Below are 19,425 nucleotides of genomic sequence, written 5' to 3'. Positions count from 1 at the left end.
TTTCTCTGCAGAGGATACCTTGGTATGGCATTATAAAGGGCTTGGACGGCAGTAACACGTAAGGAAATCTTTTTTGTTTGTTTTGGTTTATTTTCTGGACCATAGGGGTTGGAAAGAAGAGAAAGTAAGCAGGGTTTTCTAGAAGACAACATGGAGATGTAGTTTGCTTTGCTCTCAGGCAATGCTTGTTGTTGGAGTTGGGGGATCTTATTTGAGGAGTCAGATTTTCTACCCAAGCTTTTTCTAGGACCTGAACTGTGCATTTAGCCTCAGCACGATTGGATTATATATTTTCTTGGTGTCAACTGTTGTGCTGTGTGGCTCTTGGAGAGTGGTTTTGGGCCACCATCCAGGACTGGCTCCGTTTTGATCCTTGTGGCTGTCACATTGTGACGCAGGCGTGGGGAGTGGGGGAGTGCTGACTCTACTGATTTTGGAATCCAGCTTTGAATTCAGAAGGACAGCCAATTTTTCATACCATAACCCTCTGTCGGTGGCCTTGTGCTTGTTTTTAAAAATGGGTTCAGTTTAGAGCATGAAGATCCTCAACATCCTGAGAAACACTGAGTTTCTCACCGAGTGGTTGGACAGGTAATGAGAACACCTCTGTACATCCTTTACCAACTAGCATGTCTGCATTCTGTGGACAGAGGTGAAGTTGAAGTAGGATGCTTGGCCACAAGAGTGTGGGTAGGATTCTGGTGGTAACATGAAGCCGTTATTGCATTTTAGTAGATGCATTACGTTTAACTGGAAAGACATAAACTGGGAATAACTCAAGGCATTACCATTTGATTTTCAAAAATCAAATTCTTACATGAAATGGTCAATTCTTTAAAATCAGAGATTAGCCCTGGCTGGTTTGGCTCAGCGGTTAGAGCGTCGGCCTGTGGTCCAGAGTAACCTGGGTTCGGTTCCCGCTAAGGGCATGTACCTCGGTTGCGGTTTGTCCCCGGCCTGGTTGTGTCATGCAGGAGGCAGCCACTCAATATGTCCCTTTCATGTCGGTGTTTCTCTCTCTCCCTCTCTCTCCCTCCTACTCTGTCTGAACAAAAAAATGGAAAGGTGTCCTTGGGTGAGGATAAAAAAAAATAAAAATAAAAATAATAAATAAAATCAAAGATTATATTTTTTCAGCTTCCTCTTCCTAGTGTCCTGGTACAGAGAAAGTGCTTAATATTTGCCTTGTTTACAGGAATTTGGGCAGTTAGGTATGGTGCAAACACTTACATATAGAGAATGTATATTAAAAGATTTCAGGAGTCCAGAAGTGGTTTGGTGTTGGAAGGGAAGGTTGGCACATAATAACAGTCCTAATGATTTACTAAGCATGTGCCATACATCAGGCACTGTGCTAGGCATTTCAGTGACATAATCTCAGTTCATCTGTCAGCAAATACTATGAGATGGTAGCCTTTCACTTTAAGAGAAAAAGCACCTGTCAGCAAGCTGTACTTTTTCTCCCATGTGTATTGTTGATAGAGCCAATGAGAGAGCCAGTTACTATTACCAAATGAGCTCTTTCTTTCTGCCATGAACTTTCTCATCCTCTTAGAGCATGTGAGGTTTGTTTAAAGTGGTATTTAGTTCTTTATGTAAAGAAGACTGAAATAGACAAGTGTACTTATTGCTTATCTTTGTTTCCCCAGACTTACCCACCCCGAATGTAATATAACCAACTAAATGGTGTAGGACTCATGTACCTGAGCTCCCAGTGAAGTTCAAAGATCAAAGTTGAAAGAGGATATTGAGCTCCCTCCAACGTCCCCGGGACACTGTGCGGACACAGACACCCAGTTTATCCTGGAGGAGCAACTCTTTTTTTTTTATCCTCACCCGAGGACATTTTTTCTTCTTTCTTTTTTTTTGTTTAGATAGAGTGGGAAGGGGGGAGAGAGAGAACATCGATGTGAAAGGGACACATCGAGTGGTTGCCACCCACACAACCCAACCAGGACCGGGGACAAACTGCAAACGAGGTACATGCCCTTAGCGGGAACCAAACCAGATCTCTCTGGACCGCAGGCTGAGGCTCTAACCACTGAGCAACCGGCCAGGGCTGGAGGAGCACCTCTTTAAGAAGCAGGACTGACCGTAAGCTCATCACCTCCGGAGGTTTGTAGTCCTAGGAAACAATCTTATTGCTATTAGGTTGTTTAGGGGAAAAGAAGGAGGAGAAAAATACGAGAACAACCCTTCAGTGACTGGTTTTCAACAGTGTTTGTAGCGTTGACTCCCTTCTTCGAACTGCTGAAACAGTTTTACAGGGAACAGCCTCCCGGTCCAGGTCTCTCCTTTCCACTGCTTTTGAGCCGCCTGCACTTTTGTTGAAGAGTCGGCCGAGAAGTCTGGGGTTTCCTGTGGCACATTTCTAATAATATTTTTACAGTCTCTTATTTAATGAACCATATAAATATTTAACATGAGAGCCATCTTTCGATGATGAATGGGGCTAAAAATCAGTCCCGTTTGTGCAGGGGACTTGGATAGGAGGCTTTTCTGCCGTTTGAAGCATCCTGTGGACCAAGAGTTAGGGATGGCTCAGGACTCGTGTGCAGTCTCGCCAGTATTTTCCTTTCTCTTCGCCTCCGCAGTCCATGTCCTTATTTTCCTCTCCCCATATCCCTTTCAGTCTTCCTTTGTAGAGTGTCCTGAGATGGAACCCTTCATAAATTGTGCTTCAGAGCCTCACCAACGCAGCCTCCAGTCCCAGCTCCTCTCCTGTGATGTGTGACCTTAACCAGCTTGACCACTGGTGCCTCAGTCTCCTTTCCTGGAGAATGGGCTCACGCTGCTTACCTCACATGGTGGTTTGAAGTATTCGGTGAAATCATGTGGGGGATTTGCAGAGCAGAGCTTAATAAAGGCTAGTTGTTACTGCGTTTGTTGTTGATATTGTTACTGAAGAAGTGATCAAAGGATGAGTTTCTCAATTTTAGGTCGGTGTTGTAGGAAGAGCCCTTAGGCTGGCAGTGAGCGGCTGGGGTTCGGATATGGGTGCTGCCGTTTACTGTTGGTGTGACTTGGGGCAAATTTCCCCACCCCACTGAGGTGTAACATGGGGATAGATTCACCAGCTTGATTGGGTTTTAGTTGGAAAAGGTTAACATGTGTGAAAGTACCAGACACATAGCAGAATCCTAATCCTTTTAAAAAATTTAGAAAGGGAATAATGTTTTCCATGTTTATTTCTTGAGCCCAAGAGGCACTGGAATACAGTTCGGAGTCCGGGACACAGCAGACAGTACTTCTGACCCAGGAGCAAAGGGCACTGAGCAGCGGGAAGGCAGGGAAAACCCTCCGGCGGAGTTGTTGTAACTCACAGGGTTGAGTTTCAGGGAAGCTGCCCAAGGGCTTGACCTTCTCCACTTCCCTGCTTTCGGGGTCCATGTCTGGAAACAATCAAAAGAGATCACTTAAAACTGTAAGAATGGAAAACCTGGGGAACCTGGGATGTTTAAGTAGAATCTGTGAATCACTCAGTGACTTGCCGAGTTCCTGCACTGTGCGGGCCCCGGGCTGGTGCGAGGGATGCCGCTGCCATCCCAGCAGTGGTGGAGGGCATGGTTAACGCCCACGCGCCACTCTCCACGAGAGGTGGGGGCGCTCCGAAGGGCGGGCTCTTTCCTGTCTAGCAGAGAGATGACCCAGACGCCAGAGCTGGAGTAAGCCCTGGATCAGCTGCAGAGTAGGAATGCACCTCCTTGGATGTTACTGGAAATGAATCGGGATATCTGGATGGTGGGTGGTAAGATGGTGTACTCTCTGCAGAGGAAGAGAGTCACAAGGGAGGAGGAGCCCAGGTGTGAGGAGGTGAGCCATGCCCCGGGGGGAATTTCTCTTGTATTGGGGCCTGGCAAGAGTGGGGAGAATTCTGGATGGTGGCTAACCAGGTCTGTGCAAGCAAGAATGTGTAGATTCTTCATTTTCTATTAGGTCCTCGTTTCTCCTTGAAGCACTTAGAGTAGTCATTGCGTAGTAGAGTCGTCTTTGGAATGTTCTGGCCTGGGACAGAGTTGTTGATGTGCTAACATCAGTGTTGAGGAGTGGCACCCCTGGAAAGGCTGTGGGAAGCTATGAGAAGGAAGCCCAAGGAGAGTAAGAAGATGTGTGTGTGCAGTAGGGAGGGGCGCAGCTAGCTTGGTCAGCCTTCCTCTCATTTGAAGATAAAGAAACTGAGGAAGCTCTGAACCAGGGCACGGTCCTATTTTGTCCATCATTGTATCCTGAGCTCTGAGCAGGGTGCCCGGCACAGTGTGCATTTTTTCAAATCTCAGATGTCATGCATTACAAGACTTACTATTATTTCTTACACCACCAAGAAAGAAAGAAAATGCTACCAATTAATTGCCTTTGATCATCAAATTCACTCTGACTTTGGAAAAGATAAATGTGAAAAAATTAGTGTTCTAGAATTAATAAAATGTAGTTATAAGCCTTCAATACATATTTGTAATTGGTGACTGAAGTACACAGAGATTAGAATCAAGACAAAACACGAGTGCATTTCATTACAATTTAGGAATGCAAACTCAATTGAAACACAAACCTATTCATCCTTGTTTCCCATTGATTCACTGATTTAGTCGTTCATTCAGAAAACATTTATTGGAAACCGATTGTGTACCAGACACTGTGCTAGGAGCTGGAGATGCAGAAATCAATAGGTCCTTTTTTCAGATTCAGACCAATAAGGGAGACAGACACAGAAACCAAAAATCACAATTCTGCATTGGTAAGTTTTCACAGAAAGTAGGGATGTGGACCCTGGTGGCACCAAGGGACAGAGAAAGGCAAGGATGTCTTTCCTGAAGAGGTGATGGTTGAGCTGAATCTTAGAGCGTGAGTCCCTGCTCACCAGACAGAGAGGAGGGGACAATTTCGGAAGGGCAAGTTCGGAGTGATGGGCAGTCCGGCAGCAGTGGGATGCAGTTGGGAAGCTACAGGGCGTTTCGGGATGTTTTGAGCTGGGTCTGAGGATGGACAGGCCAGCGTTGGATACGGTGGACAGCAGCCAGAGAGAAGCGCCTGGAGGCCTGAGATGTCGCTGGGGGCCGCAGTCTGTGTACCAGCCCGAAGCCAGAGGTTCTCAGCCTTTCTGAGTCCAGAGGGAAGGGCCCAGCAGAGGGACTGTTGGAGGAAGGGTAGGGGGTGGGGCCAGGGTGACATTTGCTTCAAACTGAGCAGCTGTGCTTAGATCTGTTTCATTTAAATATTCTGAGTCATGGCTTGGAGAAAAGGTATCACTGTGAAGGAGGGAAGGAATGCGTGGTGTGAAAACTGGCGCCCTGGTCCGTCCTGTGGAGCTCCTAGAGGGTTGTCAGCAAGGGAGGAGGTGAGAAGTTGGAGGCTGGAGCCTGAGAGCCGTTCTTACAGCTTCCCCATTTCCCTCTCCACCTGCCAGGGAGCCGGCGCCAAAGGGCTAGGCACCGCTGGGAAATCATCGTGATGAAGTCGAAGCAGTCATTTTTAATGAAGCTGTTTTTGTCTGGAATAAATATCCAAGAACATCTGCTGCTGACTTCGTTTTAGGGTTCCCCAGTGTGACTTTGCCCAGGAAACATTACCTTTCTGAAGTGGAAGGGCGCGGAACGCTGGTGCCATCGTTGAAATTGGACACTGGGCACTAAGACCGCCCCGAGATCCCCTGGGGAGCTGTAGCCTGGTACCCAGCGTGGCTGTCTTGGGGGCTTCTGGTTCTTTGAAAGCCCAATCTGGAAAGTGAAAGCCTTTATGAGATTTCTGTGTCCTGTGGGCTGCCTGACCAAAGGGACCTAGAGTGGCAATGAAGGCGAAGGAGTTCCTGGCTGTTCTCCGGTCAGATTTCCTTGTAACTCACAGGGGGTCTGTAAGGAAAACAGATTCTCTGACACATTCCTGATCCTGTCTCCCTCCAGGCTCCTTCCCAATTCCCAGTCTCTTCGGCGCAGGGCTGCAGTGTGTTTGCTCCTTCTCCAAACCTGCATTGCCAGCCGTTCAGAAGGACAGGCAAGAGCGTGAGACTCGGGGGCTCGCCGATGGGGGACTGCGGGTCCGGGCTGCCCCGGAAGGATGCTGGCTAAGTTCCTTAACTTCTCAGAGACCTGTTTCCCCCTCAGAATGCTGTACATGGTCACAATAATGTGGACTTAGCATGAAGAGAAAAATTGCATACATCTTGGAGCCTCACCTTGGTCACCTGTAACTTAGAAATTTAAATATACTCACCTTGGAGCGTCCTAGTGAGGAGTTGGGGGGGGGGGGTTGTGCTTTTCACAGTGCTTGTCACAAACTGGGTGCTCGGATAATTATTTGAAAGAATGATCGACTGGGTAGATGATGTTCCTTTTCAGTACCATGAGCACTGTCCTTGTTTTGACAGATTCAATAAGAACAAATGCATATCTATTACCTCCAAATTCTCAGTTCTGTCATCCTTTATTTACCTTTATAGCACTTTTTCACCTGCTATCACGACTTGGCTTAAATAATTATGCAGTCCATAATGCTTAATGTCTGACTCCTTTCCAAGAATGGGAATTCCGTGTCTGAGGCCCTTTCCGTCTTGTTCACCCACCGCCTCGCTCATGCCTGTTAGCATGCTGTTAGACTCAACACTGTGGTTGGATGAATAGATCATAGAAGGCCACCAGTTAGTTAGCTGCACCCCTTTTATTTCCACTTTCATGAGGTCTTGTGCCTGACTGCAGACCCACTTGGTCCTCATGGGTTCCTGCCTTTGATCCACAGCAGGTGGAGGGGACGCGATGGCTGGAAGAGATCCGGAACCAGCGCGCTACTATGTGGGTGTGGATGTGGGGACAGGCAGCGTCCGCGCGGCCCTGGTGGACCAGAGGGGCATCCTTTTGGCTTTCGCAGACCAGCCAATTAACCAGTGGGAGCCTCAGTTCAACCATCACGAGCAGTCCTCCGAGGACATCTGGGCCGCGTGCTGTGTTGTCACGAAGGTAAGGCCGCCGTGGGTGCCCTCCTTGCACGTGCTTCCTGCCGCTGCCTGCCGAGTGTGTGTCGTGTGTCCGCCTGGTGCCAGCGACAGTGTTGGCGTAACTTTAGACACAGGTCTGGCCTTTCAGGAGCTGACAGACTATTAGTGACAGAGACCAATAGCCCAAATATGACCTGATAGGTGGTAGGCGCGAAGTGACTATGGCTGGAGCTGAGGAAAGGGGTAACTCCGAGGGGCAGGGAGTAGACAGGATAGAGATGGGAACATGCAGACATAGGACAGTCAAGTGTGACCCGAGGTGGAAGAAGTCCTTGGAAATCATAGCTAATAACTACTGTGCCTTCCTGTGTGCCCAATGTGATGTAAAACGTGTTAGCATGTATCAAGTAGTTGAATCTTCACAGGGACCCTATAATGGTCGTACCATTGCTATCCCCATTTTATTGAGGAAGAAACAGGCACAGAAGGTTTAGGTAGCTTACCAAGTTCACGCAGTTAGTAGTAGCAGAGGCAGGACTGGAACCTCAGCAGTCTGATTCCCGCACTGCACCCTTAGTCACTGGACTGTCCTGCCTTCCGAGCGGACAAGTGAAGGGGACCTCATTTTGTTCAGAGGGAATAGCACGTGCAGAGGCACCGTGTGTGTTTTGGGAAAGCAAGGGAGTTGGGCGAGCTTAGAGTATCTCTGGATTGTGCCGGCCAGAGGTTCGTCCTGAGTGCCCTTCAGTCGGAGTCAGCTTCCTGGCCTGGGGAAGGAAGTGCTCCTGGCCAAGACTTGTTCATTTTTAGTTTCACTTGACTCTTCAGTTTTATATCCTGGTGATCAGAAATGACAGAGATTCTTTTCTCTTTTTTTTCAGAGGGAAAAATGAAGTCTTGGATTCTCTCTTCTTCTCCTAGTTTAGTTCCTTAAATATTCATGAAGGGCTTGGTAATTTGCAGATGGACAATTCACCATTTTGTCCGTATTGATCAGTCTGTTTAAACTTTAATGAGCTCTGGGCTACTGTTAGTGCCCCCAGAGATGAAGGCAAAGAGAGGAAGTGGGGTGGGCGGCACTGGAGCAGTATAGGGATAAAAGAGGGGCGCATCGTCTCTTCTGCCTGTTTAACCCCCCCCTCCTCCCAGCCCCACCTTGGTGAGAATCTTCTACTCATCGCCCTTGGGTCTCCTTTGTTCTTCTAACATACAGCCTTTCTTGCCATTAAGGAAATTGTTAAGAAGAAAATATAACCCCCTGATGAAAAGCTACTGTAGAAAAGGTCTGCTCTAAGTACAGCTGGGTTTCATGGTAGATTTTTAACTATCTCCTGATGGCGGCCAGTCTGTTATCTGCTTGAGCCCCTTGGCCATGAGTGCTGTGGGCCTTTGTCCTTAGTGAGGCTATCTCACTAGGGCAGACCCAGAGAAAGCTAATGGGGCTTAGGCTGTTCCCCCTTATGGAGTGAGGCATTTGAACCCTGGAGAGGCAGCATCTTAGAGCACAGGTTCTGCAGCCAGACTGCCTGCATCGGCATCCCAGTCCCAGTATTTGTTAGCTTGTCATCTTGGACCAGCTACGTAAGGTTTCTTGCCCGCGTTTTCTGACCTGTGACATGGGAATGCTAAGCAGTGGAGTGTTTATAGGAGGGGTGTACAACAAGTTCTCTACCCCAAAGGATCCAGTAGTTCAGTCGCATGGAAAAACCAACCCCGTGAAGCCAATGAGATAGGTTTTAAGTTGCACTGGCTACCTGAGCAGTGGTTGAAGGGAGAAAGCAGTCGAGGGAGGAGCTCGTGTCGGATTGAGCAATGATGTTAACCTCTTACAGCCACAGAACTGGGTAGTTTACAAAGCACATTCATATCCATTTTTAAAAAGATATTGGACCATTTATTTAAAATTTATTTTTCAGTGAGCAGTTGGCATGCAATATTATATTAGTTTCAGGTGTATGCCGTAGTTATTAGACATTTATATACCTTACAAAGTACTCACCCCAATAAGTCTAGAACCCACCTGGTACCATACACAGTTATTACAATATTATTGACTATATTCCCTATGCTGTTCTTATATCCCTGTGGCTATTTTTATTTTATTAAAATTTTTTTTTCTTTATTGATTTTTCTTAGAGTGGAAGGGAGAGGGAGAGAGAGAAACATTGATGAGAGAGAACATCCATTGGCTGCCTCCTGCATGGCCTCCACTGGACACTGGGCCCACAACCTGGGCATGTGCCCTGACCGGGATGGGAACTGAACCTGCGACCTCTTGTGCCCTCAACCGGCCCTCAACCACTGAGCCACCCCAGCCGGGCCCTGTGACTGTTTTTATAACCCACAGTCTGTAATTCTTCAGTCCTTTCACCATTTTCACACATTCACATCCATTTGATTGTCATACACGGTGGGTAGGACAGGGGTTGCTATTCCTATTTTACCTTTGAAAAAAAAAACTGATACCCAGAGACTTAGTGACTTCCCCTGAGTCACCCAGGAAATAGGCGACAAGCCTGAAATCACATAGGATCCATCTCCGCATTTTTCCACATCTCTCTATTTCCACCACCACATACCTTCATCTTTTGTCTACATTAGGTAAGAACCTAACTGATTTTCTCATATATGCCCTTTCCCCTTCCAACCTGTTCTTGTTCTGGGAGCTGGAATGATTTTTTTCTTTTAAATGCTAACCTGATCATGTCACTCCTCTGCTCACAACTCTTTCCTAGCATCACACTATCGTTTGGATAGAAGTCAGAATCCTCAGCACGGCCTCCGGGCCCTTCATGGTTTGGTTTCAGCCCACTTCCCGGCTTGTCTCATGGTGCCTCTCTCAGCCCCGTATCCGAGCCGCACTCTCCGGTCCTCCAACAGGCCATGCTTCCTCCAGCCTCAGAACTGGCACACACGTTTCTTCTTCTTCCCGCCCACTGCCAACATGTTTCACTCCTCTTCATCCTTAGATCCACACCGTCCAGTACAGTAGTTGCTAGCCTCATGTGGCTATTTAAATTTGTTAAAATCATGTACAATTTAAAATTTGGTTTCTCAGTTGCACTAGCTATATTCCAAGGGCTCAGTAGCTGTTTGTCTGGTAGCCACTGTGTTAATCATCACAGAAACAGACCATTTCCTGCACTGCAGGAAGTTCCATTGGCCAGTGTGGCACTGGACCTTAGTTCAACAGTCAATTCTTCAGGGAAGAAACCTCTTCTTGCCCAATATCACCTCCAAATTGAGTCCTCTTTTACTTGCTAAATGTTCTCACGGCGTCTTGTACTTTTCCTTTGTAGAACTTCACGTGGTTGATGAATCATTCACTTTTTAATTAATATCAGGTAATAAAATCATTATATAATCAAATAAAACAACAAAGTAAATAACAAAGCCATTCACTTTGGGGATTCATATTTCTCTTCCCTACTAGATTTCATGTTTCAGGAGGGCAGAACGATAGTTTCTCCTCCAGGCCCTCACGTGCGGCAGATTCAGGACATGATAGGAATGAGTGGTTAAAGCAACGGGGACCTCCCTACTCCCAGCCCACGGAGAGAGCCGGCAGAAGGGAGGAGGGCTAAACGTGATTCTGGAGAACTCTGAGAGTCCACGGGGAACGGCATGGGCAGAGGCGCTGCGCTGCCGTGAAGCAGCCAGCCCTGGCGGCAGCAGGTGGTTCCCAACACGAGCAAGACGGGAGGCTGGAACTCATGGTCAGGGCACACCTGGGTAGCCGGTTCTGAGGCCAAAGAGAGCTTTTCTGGGACATCCTGAGTTTTAGAGTGATCAGCAACAGGTTCAAGATGGCTTGCAAGGAACAAACTAAATTCAAGGATGCCAGTTAGAGGCAGTGTGATTCCTGCTAGAGGCTGAGATTCCTTTGAACCGGAATCTCTGGGAAGCCTGGGACTACGTCAGGCTTGTTCAGCCCCGGCCCTTCATGCTGGCACAGTGCACGTACATACTTTGTAGTGTCTGTTTAATAATGGATGGCTGGACTAGAATGCTGGCAGAGGAATGAATAGGAGGGACAAGATTGAGGACCTGGTGACAGTGGAGAGGAACGAGGCAGAGGCAGTCTTGGACTTTCTGTTTTTGGAAGAATGTGGGTGTCACGGACATAAAAGGAAGTGTTTGGCCTACGTTCCCCCACCTTATCTACAACACCACGCTCAAGCCAGGATGCCATGTCGGCAGTGGTCCAGGATGGCTTTGTTCATTTTAACAACCAGGAGAGGAGATTTTGTCAAATCAAGTGCCTCCGAGGCCGCTCAGGTAACAGACCCCACATAAGCTGGATTAGCCTCGTTGCTGCTCCCACCTCTGGGCCTTTGCACTGGCTGTTTTCCTCCCTGGGAAATTTCCTCCAGATTTCCTTGGTCCTTCAAGTGTTTCCTCAGCCTCACCTTCTCAGCAGCTCCATCTCCCTTCTCCAGCAGTCCCGTCCCCGACTTACCACTTTCCCGTACCTATACATACACTGTAGAACTATTTGGTTTATTAGCTGTTATCCCTACTAAAGTATAATCTCCAAAAGAGAAAGGAATTATAAAAATATACTTTGCTTTCCATTGTTTCCCAAATACCCAGGAGAGTTCACAGCCTAACCCTAGAAGGGACGTGGTCATATTTGCTGACTGATTGAACGAGTGAGGAATTGAATTGTGCAGGCAACAGGGAGTGAGGGGCCTGAGGGAACCAGGGATTGCGCAGCCCTGTACACGCCCGGAGCTGACAGGCATTCCCATCAAGATTTAAAGGAGCGCAGGACCAGCCACACACAGCTCGGTTGCAAGCTGGATTCTGTCTGCGAGGCCCCGGGCTTTGACCCCATCTCCAAATAGAGCTAAAGATAAAACCAGGTATGCCTCCGACCTTCCAGTCCTTCGTTCTGAAAGTGCCGTCTCCCCACGCAGTATGGCAGAGCCTGCTAATGTAAAACACATGCGGCCTCGACCCGGTTCCCACAGTCAGAACAAAGCGCTGCACAACCCCTTCTCCAAATATTTGTTTGCTGCCCCATAGCTACGAGTTGACAGTTGCTAGACATGGACCAGGTTACTGAATGAAGTTGCAGAACTCTCCTTCTCTGGAAATTCTTTAGAAGAGCAATGTGCTTTCTCTCTAGCCAGGGAAGTTCCCTTGATGCCAAGTCGTTGAGGTGAGTTTACTAGACTGCTTTCTTCTTCCATTAACAACAGTATCCAGAGGAATCCTCAGGTCAGCAGGTGAAGTCCCAGGGGCCTTCTGGGTATGTGACCCTGATGGCCCTGATTCTGGGATGGTCCCCTGTAGATGGAGTTGGGGGCTGTGAGGTGGGGTGGTCCTACTCAAGGATAAGCATGATCATAAGGCGTTTCCATTGAAGACTGGGGAAATAGTAGTGGTTACCCAACAAATCAGGTTTGAATGCATGTCACAGTTATTCTTCCAGTTCCTTGTGACAGGTTTCTGTGTTAGAGATGGAGACTCTGAACCTTTGTGATGGAAAGGTCACAGTTCGAATATGGAACTCTTCAGAGGGGATTCATAAAACAGATCGAAGAGACTATCTTCTTTGTTCCTGCTGGAAGGTTACTCCCACCATAATCCTTAGGAAGACTTGAATCTATCCAGTCTTTTTGATCACTCTCCCTTTGCCTGTCATTTATATGTGTGCTTACAGGACACAGAGAGCACGCTGTGGTTTGTACACGAAAAAGATTTTATTGGACAGCCAGTTAATGAGGCACTGAGTGTGTTTTCCCTTCTTTACATTTATTTCCTATAAAGGTTTACTGGCTCCAAAGCACTTTCAAACCAATTGACTCCTTTGATCCTCACCTGGGAGATATCTCTTCTTTCAGGAAATTGGGGCTCAGAAAGGTAATGACATTAGTGCAGAATTAAACTCACACAAGTGGTGGAGTTGGAACCAGAAGGTGTCTCCTTTGACACCATATTCCATGTTCATTTCTATTCGAAAGCTGCCTTGTGGTGTTGAGTTTACTGGGTCTTCTACTTTTCTCACCCAGTTCCTCCTTTGACTAGCTGCAGGCCTGTGGGAGATGGGCTTGCCCAGGTCAGGCCTGCACGCTCTGGGCACAGAGGCCAATAGGGCAACACGGCAGGTGGAAGTGAGGGCTGGCCTATTGATTCATCGATTTATATCCCACAAATTCAAAGATTTGAGGCAGCTAATTTATTTTAATAATGGTTGCTATATATCATGCACCAAATTCCCAATGTTGGGCTAACCACACCTTATTTTGCTGTGTTTTCATAACATCAGATGTAGGTATAAGTAATAGCTTTGTGCAACCAAGGAAACTGTTTTCCTGGCTTCCCAAAGTCATGTGACTAGTAAAGGGCAAAGCCAGGCTTCAAACTCAGACTGTGCCCAAAACCATTGATCTTAACCACTATCCAGAAATTTCCAGGCCCAGATGGAAGGACATTACAGAGAGAGAAAGCCATGCCTACAAGTGCTCTAGAGATGCGATCCAGCAAGGCCAGAGGGTGGTGAGAATGCTGGCACTGTGTAGCCTGCCTTCAGTCGCACAGAGCCCAAGTGGCAGAGCCAAGTTTTGAAGCAGGGTGTTTGTGACTGGTGTCATGAGGCCATGCTGCCATGCTCTTGTAAGCCTAGATCGGTCCGTGTAGTAAAGGCATGCAGGGCGTTCACCTGGCACTGTGGGGCAAAGGTATTGCCGTAGGTCACAGATGGGTCACCGGCAAATGTTCTCCCCTAGAGCACGTGCCTGCTCCACAGGTGAGTCTCTTGGGCAACAAGAAAACCTCTGATGACTTAGGCGGGCAGTGTGGTGGAACACAAAGAACCCCAAGATGGGTTTGAATTCTGCCATCTGCTGGCTGTGTGACAAGGATAATACCTGCTCCCTCTTCCCTCCCCATCCTCCACTTATTTTTTGTGAAATGGAAATAGTAAATGTATCTTTAAGGAGCTTTGTAGGGATTAAATAAGATAACATGTGTAAAGCACCTGGCACATAATATGTGTTCAATTCATGGTAGCATTTTATTATTTATTGATTATTAACAGATTGAATGCTTTTCTTTGTTGAAAATCTGTAAGTGTGTATAGCTCCTCTATGAGGAACATGTTACATAGAAAAAAATTGAATCTGAGGTTATAAGTCTGCCATTCCAAAATAGGAAAATAGAAGAATTATGCAGTTTAAATGGGGATGGACTCTTTTGGGTTGACTTTTGTGGGACTTAAAAGGTTATTGTCATGTTTGAAGTTAATGGGAAATGGGAAACATTAATGATTATGGTAGCTCATGCTTTTTCAAAAAAGAAAACCATAGAAACAAAAATAGAAAATAGAATTAATCAATAAATCTATTATTCTACAACTTTAAAAATTTCATAATGAAGTGAAAAATCTATCTCCTGTAGCTGGCCTTTCTGTCCTCAGAGGCAACTACTATTAACAATTTGTTATACTTTTTTGTTTTTTACCTTATTAATATATCATGGATATCTTTCCACTTCATATTTTATAGCTCAGCTTAAAAAAATATATAATTTATGCACCATAAAATCTATCTATTTTAAATGTATAATTCAATAATTTTTATTAAATTTGCACAGTTGTACAGTTATTACCATAATCCACTTTTAGAATACTTGTTACTCTAAAAAGTTCCTTATGCCTATTTACGGTCAGTCCCCAGCCCATAGATAACTCCTTATCTGTTGTCTATATTTATAGTTACTCCTTTTTAGAAATTTTATATAAATGAATTTGTAGAAAATACATTCTTTTGTGTCTGACTTCTTTCACTTAGCATAATGTATTTAAGGTTCATTCACATTGTTGTACATATGAATAGTTTGTGCTTTTTTCTTGCTGAGTACTTTTCCATTGTATGGATATGTCATAACTTGTTTAACCATTTGGTTAGATCATTATTTGATTTGTTTCCAGTTTTGGGGTATTATGAGTAATACTGTTATGAATATACACATACAAGTCTTTGTGTTTTACATGTTTTTATTTTTCTTGGGTAGCTATCTAGGTGTGAAATTGTTGATTTGTGGGGTAAGTTATGTTTAAACAACTGCCAAATTTTTTTTTTTGAAGTGGCTGTATTTTACATTTTCACCAGCAGTGTATGAGGGTTCCACTTTCTCCACAATTTTCTAACACTTGGTATTGTGAATTTTTTTTATTATAGCTATTCTTTCTAGTAGGTATGTAATAGTGTCTCATTGTGATTTCAAGTTGCATTTCTTTAATCACTAATGAAGTTAACATATTTTCTTGTGCTTATTGGCCCTTTGGTAAAGTATATATTCAAATCTTCTACCAATTTCATAATTGAATTGTTTGTCCTCTTATTATTGAGTTATAAGAGTTCTGCATACAAGTCTACTGTGAGATGTATGATTTACAAATATATTTTCCCAGCCTGTAGCTTATATTTTTGTTTTCATATGGTTTCTTTTAAGAGCAAAATTTTAAAATTTTGATGAAGTCAAATTCATTAATTTTTTAATGAGTTTTGCTTTTAAAGAAATCTTTGTCTAACCCATGGCCACAAAGGATTTTCTCCTACAAGTTTCATAGTTTTAATTCTTACACTTAGGGGTATTATATGATGCATTTTGAGTTAGTATTTGTATATGATATGATGTATTTTTTTTTTTTTTTTTTTGCATATGGTCATTTAGTTCTACCATTACTGCTAAATAGACTCTTTTCCCCCATTGAATTGTTTTGGCTCCTTTATCCAATATAAATTGGCCATAAAGTCTTGGGTTTATTTCTTAGCTTGCTGTTCTGTTCCACTGATCTATAAATTTATACTTATGCCAGTACCACAGTAACGTAGTAATGGAAGCTTTCTAGTAAGTTTTGAAATTAGGTAGCATAAGTTCTCCAACTTTGTTCTTTCTTTTCAAAAGTGTTTAGGCTCATTTATGTCCTTTTCATTTCTATGTAAGTGTTAGGAGCAGCTTGTCAATTTCTAAAATACTCTGTTAGCATTTGAATAGGGGTTGTGTAGAATCTGTAGATTAATTTGAGATTACCATTTTAACAATGTTGAATTTTCCATTTCATGAATATTCCCCATTTTTCTCCAGTGTGTAGGTTGTTGGGTTTTTTTGTAGCAATGTTTTATAGTTTATAGCGTATAGGTTTTGAATTTCTTTTAATGAATTTATTCCTGAGTATATTATTTTTTGATGCTATTGTGAATGGAATTGTTTTTTTCATTTAAATTTTAATAACTTATTTGCAATTATAAATACCATTGATTTTTATATGTTAGTCTTATATCCTGTAATCTTATTAAGCTTGCCTATTAGTTCTAGTAGCTTTATATTTTTAATTTTTTGATAGATTTCTTAGGATTTTCTACACATGAGATTTTGTCATCTGAAAAAAGATACTTTAACTTATTTCTTTTCAATCTGTATGCTTCAAATTTCTTTTTCTTGCCTTACTGCATTGGCTAGAACCTCTACTGCAAGATGGAATAGAAGTGATGAAAGAGAGTATCCTTGCTTTGTTTATACTAGGGGGAAGTCATTCTGCCATGCCATGAAGTATAATATTAGCTGCAGGTTCCTATAGATGCTCTTTATCAGGTTTTGGAAGTTTCCTTCTTTCCTGACTTATTGAATTTTTTTCCCCTCTTCCTTCCTTCTTCTGCATCTGTTGAGATGATCATTTTGTGTTTATTTTTGCTTTATGTTAATATGTGCAATACATGAATTGATTTGTGGATATTAAACTACCCTTGCATTCCTGGGGTAACCTTACATGGTCATGGTGTATAATGCTGTTTAATATATTGCAAGATTGGTTTCTTAATATTTTGTTAAGGATTTTTACAGTTATGTTCATAACACTTACTGGTCTATAATGTCCTTTGTATGTGTGTGTGTGTGTGTGTGTGTGTGTGTGTGTGTGTGTTTATGTCTTTTTCTTTTTGGCTTGGATATTAAGGTAATTACTGGCCATATAAAATGTGTTGGAAAATGTTCTCTCTTTTACTACATCCTGAACAAGTTTGTGTATGAATGATATTGTGTATGTGTGTGTGTAATTTCTCAGTGAAGCCATCTGGTAGTTGAGTTTTTTATATTTTGGTGATAATGTTTTAAGTACAATTTTGATTTTTCAAGACTATAAATGCTTCTCAATTTTTCCTGTGACTTTGGTCAATTTCTATAGCTCCCTTCCCCTGCAAGTGGTTATTTTTGATGATGTTTTTTCTAGTTTTATTCTTTTATTTTGCTAAGAAGATTTGCTGACCTATTCATACCACCACACCCAGAAGTTGCTGCTCTAGCTCTTTCTTTTTAATAGTTGTAGAATATTTTATTTTATAGAAGTACCATAATCTATTTAATAAAAATAGCTTTTCTAATTATGAAATATATTTTTAAGCAGTGTTGCAGTTAAACTTTGCCCACAGGTGACTTTCTTTGCTTATGCTAATAATTTGCTAAGATAGAGTCTTAGAAGTGGGAATCCTGGGCCAAAAGAAATGCATGTCTTACTTTTTAACAAATACTATAAAATTATTTTTCAAAATTTGTACTAAATTAGAAAGTCTGCTTTTCTGTATCTGGCCACTATGATACTCTTATCCATCTCTTACATTTGTGCCAATATAAAAAGCAAAGACTGGTATATTTTTATTTGGTGTATGTTATGTTTTATTGAATTGTAGTGGAGTTGGGAATCTTTCTGTATGTTCTTTGACTATTTCTTTTTATTTTATGAAGTGCTATGTCATGTCTTTTCCTTAATTTCCAATTACTGTAAATTGCTTATCTTTTTCTTAATTTATAGGATTGTCTGATGTTGAACTTTTATCTGTTTTATATTGTAAATATTTTTTTTATTCTTTTATTTATTTCCTTCTAGTCATAACTTGTTTTCATTCTTTTAAAAGCCTTGTTTTCTAATTTCTGTTTTTGTTTGTTTTTAAAACAGAAAGTTGTACAGGGAATTGATTTAAACCAAGTCCGAGGGCTTGGGTTTGATGCCACGTGTTCTCTGGTGGTTTTGGATAAGCATTTTCGTCCTTTACCAGTAAACCATGAAGGTAGGACCATTCCCCTCCCTTTCCCTGGTGCGGGGAGACTGGCTGGGACAGACTTGGCTGATCAATCCAAGGGGCCTAGCTGGGACATGAGGTCACAGGCTTCTGACCACTGAACGTGAAATTTTGAAGAGGAGGATAGAGGCCAAAATTCATGTCCCAGAGGTTAAAGCTTGGAGAGCAGCTGATAGGAGTGGGGTGCATAGGGCCTGGGTTAGGGAGAGACTTGGCTCCCTGAAGCACAAGAGCCACAGAGAGAGCTTGGTGAAGGAAGGACATGGGATCATTAGCTCAGTGCCGGTAGCCTTGAAACAGACAGTGGTCTGGGTGTGTTTTAGGAAGGGAGTGTTGGTATCTGCAATTGCTCTGCACATGAAGCTCCTATACTGCATTCATTTGGGTGGGTGAGCCACGTCCATTTAAAGGAAACAGAACACAGCAGACAGGACCGTGTATCACACAGAAACAGGGAAGAGATGGCCCCGGTGTTTTCAATAGCCAGACCAAAGGCCAGTCCCACTTAATGAGGTGGTTCTGATGGACACTTGTGACTGCAGTTCTTGTGACTACACAAACGTAAAGTGCACTTGGGTTCACCGTCAGAGGTGTTTCACAGAGAGTAAGGATTTGTCTCTTTTTGGGACATTACAGTTAGTAGCTCTAGCCCTGAGGATGAAACCCAGGAGTTGACACTGGTCAGGGAGGTAATGTACAAACTTCAACTGATGCTGAACTTTTTTTTTTAATCCTCCCCCTGTGGCTATGCTTTGTTTTGTTTTGTTTTGTTTTGTTTTGTTTCTTACCTGAGAATACTTTTCCATTTATCTTCAGATAGAATGGGAGGGAGAGAGGGAGGGAGGGAGGAAGGGAGAGAGAGAGAGAGAGAGAGAGAAAGAGAAAGAGAGAGAGACATAGATGTGAAAGAGAAAGAAACATTGTGCCCCAATGGGTAATTGAACCTATAATCTAGGTATGTGCCCTGAGCAGGTATCGAATCCACAGTCTTTTGGTGTCAGGGACAGGATGGTGCTCCAAGCAACTGAGCCACCCAGCCAGGGCCTGATACTTAACATTTTAGTGAGTAGAAATTTGGGAGTGGTGGAGATTATGGTGCACCAGAAATTGCAAAGGAATGCAACTCCAGGTGTTGGCAGTCCGTTGTTGCCGAGTGGCCATTACAGACATGTTTTGTGCTAGATTATATTTGAGAACCCTTAGTAGTGGACACTACTGTAGTGGTGTCTTTTTTATCTGGTGGCTGTGGATACGGGGGCACACTGGGACACCAGTGTGTGGGGCTGGAGTCAGGGAGATCCCGGATCTTAGCTCTGCTACTGCTGAGCCACGTGACACCTTGAGGATGTCACTTAACCTCTGCATGTCTTAGTTTTTTCTTCTGAAAGAGTTGGAATAATGCAACAGTAGCTTTTC

General features: G+C 43.8%; 1 protein-coding gene across 2 annotated transcripts in view; it reads left to right on the top strand.

The window, feature by feature from the left end:
• The window catches only part of FGGY (FGGY carbohydrate kinase domain containing), a 380,948-nt gene that overhangs the window by 14,160 nt on the left and 347,363 nt on the right, over positions 1 to 19,425 (top strand). For both annotated transcript variants that reach the window (XM_036257128.1, XM_036257129.1), the window contains exons 2-3: positions 6,730 to 6,947; positions 17,886 to 17,997. In XM_036257128.1, the coding sequence (XP_036113021.1) occupies positions 6,747 to 6,947; positions 17,886 to 17,997 (313 nt within the window). In that variant the 5' untranslated portion in view covers positions 6,730 to 6,746. The remainder of the gene's footprint in view (positions 1 to 6,729; positions 6,948 to 17,885; positions 17,998 to 19,425) is intronic.

This window comes from Molossus molossus, unplaced genomic scaffold (assembly GCF_014108415.1).
Source record: "Molossus molossus isolate mMolMol1 unplaced genomic scaffold, mMolMol1.p scaffold_m16_p_12, whole genome shotgun sequence".
Taxonomy (NCBI): domain Eukaryota; kingdom Metazoa; phylum Chordata; class Mammalia; order Chiroptera; family Molossidae; genus Molossus; species Molossus molossus.
Note: the sequence above shows the minus strand (reverse complement) of the source record. Positions and strands in the feature narration are given on the sequence as shown.